The sequence below is a fragment of the Branchiostoma floridae genome, chromosome 15 (assembly GCF_000003815.2).
Source record: "Branchiostoma floridae strain S238N-H82 chromosome 15, Bfl_VNyyK, whole genome shotgun sequence".
NCBI classification, from domain to species: domain Eukaryota; kingdom Metazoa; phylum Chordata; class Leptocardii; order Amphioxiformes; family Branchiostomatidae; genus Branchiostoma; species Branchiostoma floridae.
The window spans coordinates 14,014,016-14,015,372 of NC_049993.1; the positions used below are offsets into that span (position 1 = coordinate 14,014,016).

Sequence of the window (1,357 nt, forward strand, 5' to 3'; positions counted from 1 at the left end):
TCATAGCAGACTCATCATCTGAGCTCTCTTCATCACTTGGACCCCTACAATAAACAGCAAACAACTGCAAGTCATGACAACAGTGATACGCAGGGGCTATTGTAGGGGGGCAAAATGGCATACACACCCCCTACGGCGGTAGTATAGCACAGTGACCCCCGAGGTCACGATATCCGGTTCCGACCAGTTCCACCCAGTTCAGTTTTCAGACATGTTTCCAAAAATACAGACACACTTCAGAGCAGTCCTTGTCTGAGCCTCCTTTCATCAGAGTATCCTTGGGGTGAGGGACAGGGCGGTCAAATGTTACCTTACACTGGTGTGCAGCGATGGGATCCGACCTACGCTTCTGTTAGCCTGTCCCTCACCCCGGCCCCGTCGGCGAGAATGGAGGAAGACTCTCCCAGACCACGCCGTGCCGCGTGCCGCCATGATGAATCTTCCACCTGATATCGAGATGACAGACTGACTTTTCATTTTTGCGCCGCGCCGGGACTCCCAATGGAAATTTGATGACAGAAAGACTTTTTTATTTTGATCGTGAGACACTGCAAACATCCATCCAACAACAGGGGACGCACTTTTTTAGCAGACCGAAGGACTACGGCCAGGCTTGGCCAGCTGGAGGATTCACGGCGGCCCCTTTGTACCAATGCGGTACCATCGGCCTACAAGCCAAGTCGGACTTCTCGACACTTGGGCCCCGTCATGTCAACCAGCCAGGCAGTCGGATCCATCGGTGCCACTAAACACAACATGTGTCAGGAAGAAGGTGTGTCCCGGCCAAACAACGCCATTCTGCAGAAGCCTCAGTCAGTGGGAAGCAGCCAGCAGAATCACCCTAGAGATCGAGATAACGGACTGCCGCATGCCGCCAACCTGACTGGCAGACGACCGGAGCATGGAGGACACTCCTTTTGCATTGTTTCGCAAATTTCGTAGTACCCGGCCCACGGGTCCCCAGCATCAGTACTGGAGCAGGTTCTGCGAATCCCCCTAGTCTCCTCGGTACCTATGCGGTGCCATCGGCAGTTTGCTACCGCCGAGTCGGATGATACCCGACACCCCGTCACCCAGACAGTGAGGTGGACCGTCAGACTCTGCTATCAGACTGCTAGAACACTGACTGTCACACTACATTCCATTTCAAAATTCGGGAGAATTTTTTTTTATGGGGAAAAGAACGTGATTATACTTCATAGGAGACGGATATGTTTTGTTTGATATGATATGCCATGTATTGTATTGATATGCCATGTTAGATAGACTGTATTGATATGCCATGTTAGTTAAGGTTGTATTGATATGCCAATTAGATAAGATTGTATTGATATGCCATGGAGATAAGACTGACGAC

General features: G+C 50.8%; 1 protein-coding gene across 1 annotated transcript in view; it reads right to left on the minus strand.

Annotated features, from left to right (window-relative positions):
- Positions 1-1,357, minus strand: part of LOC118431505 (protein KRI1 homolog) — a 20,287-nt gene that overhangs the window by 14,499 nt on the left and 4,431 nt on the right. The window contains exon 5 of the mRNA XM_035842745.1: positions 1-64. Coding sequence (XP_035698638.1) covers positions 1-64 — 64 coding nt within the window. The remainder of the gene's footprint in view (positions 65-1,357) is intronic.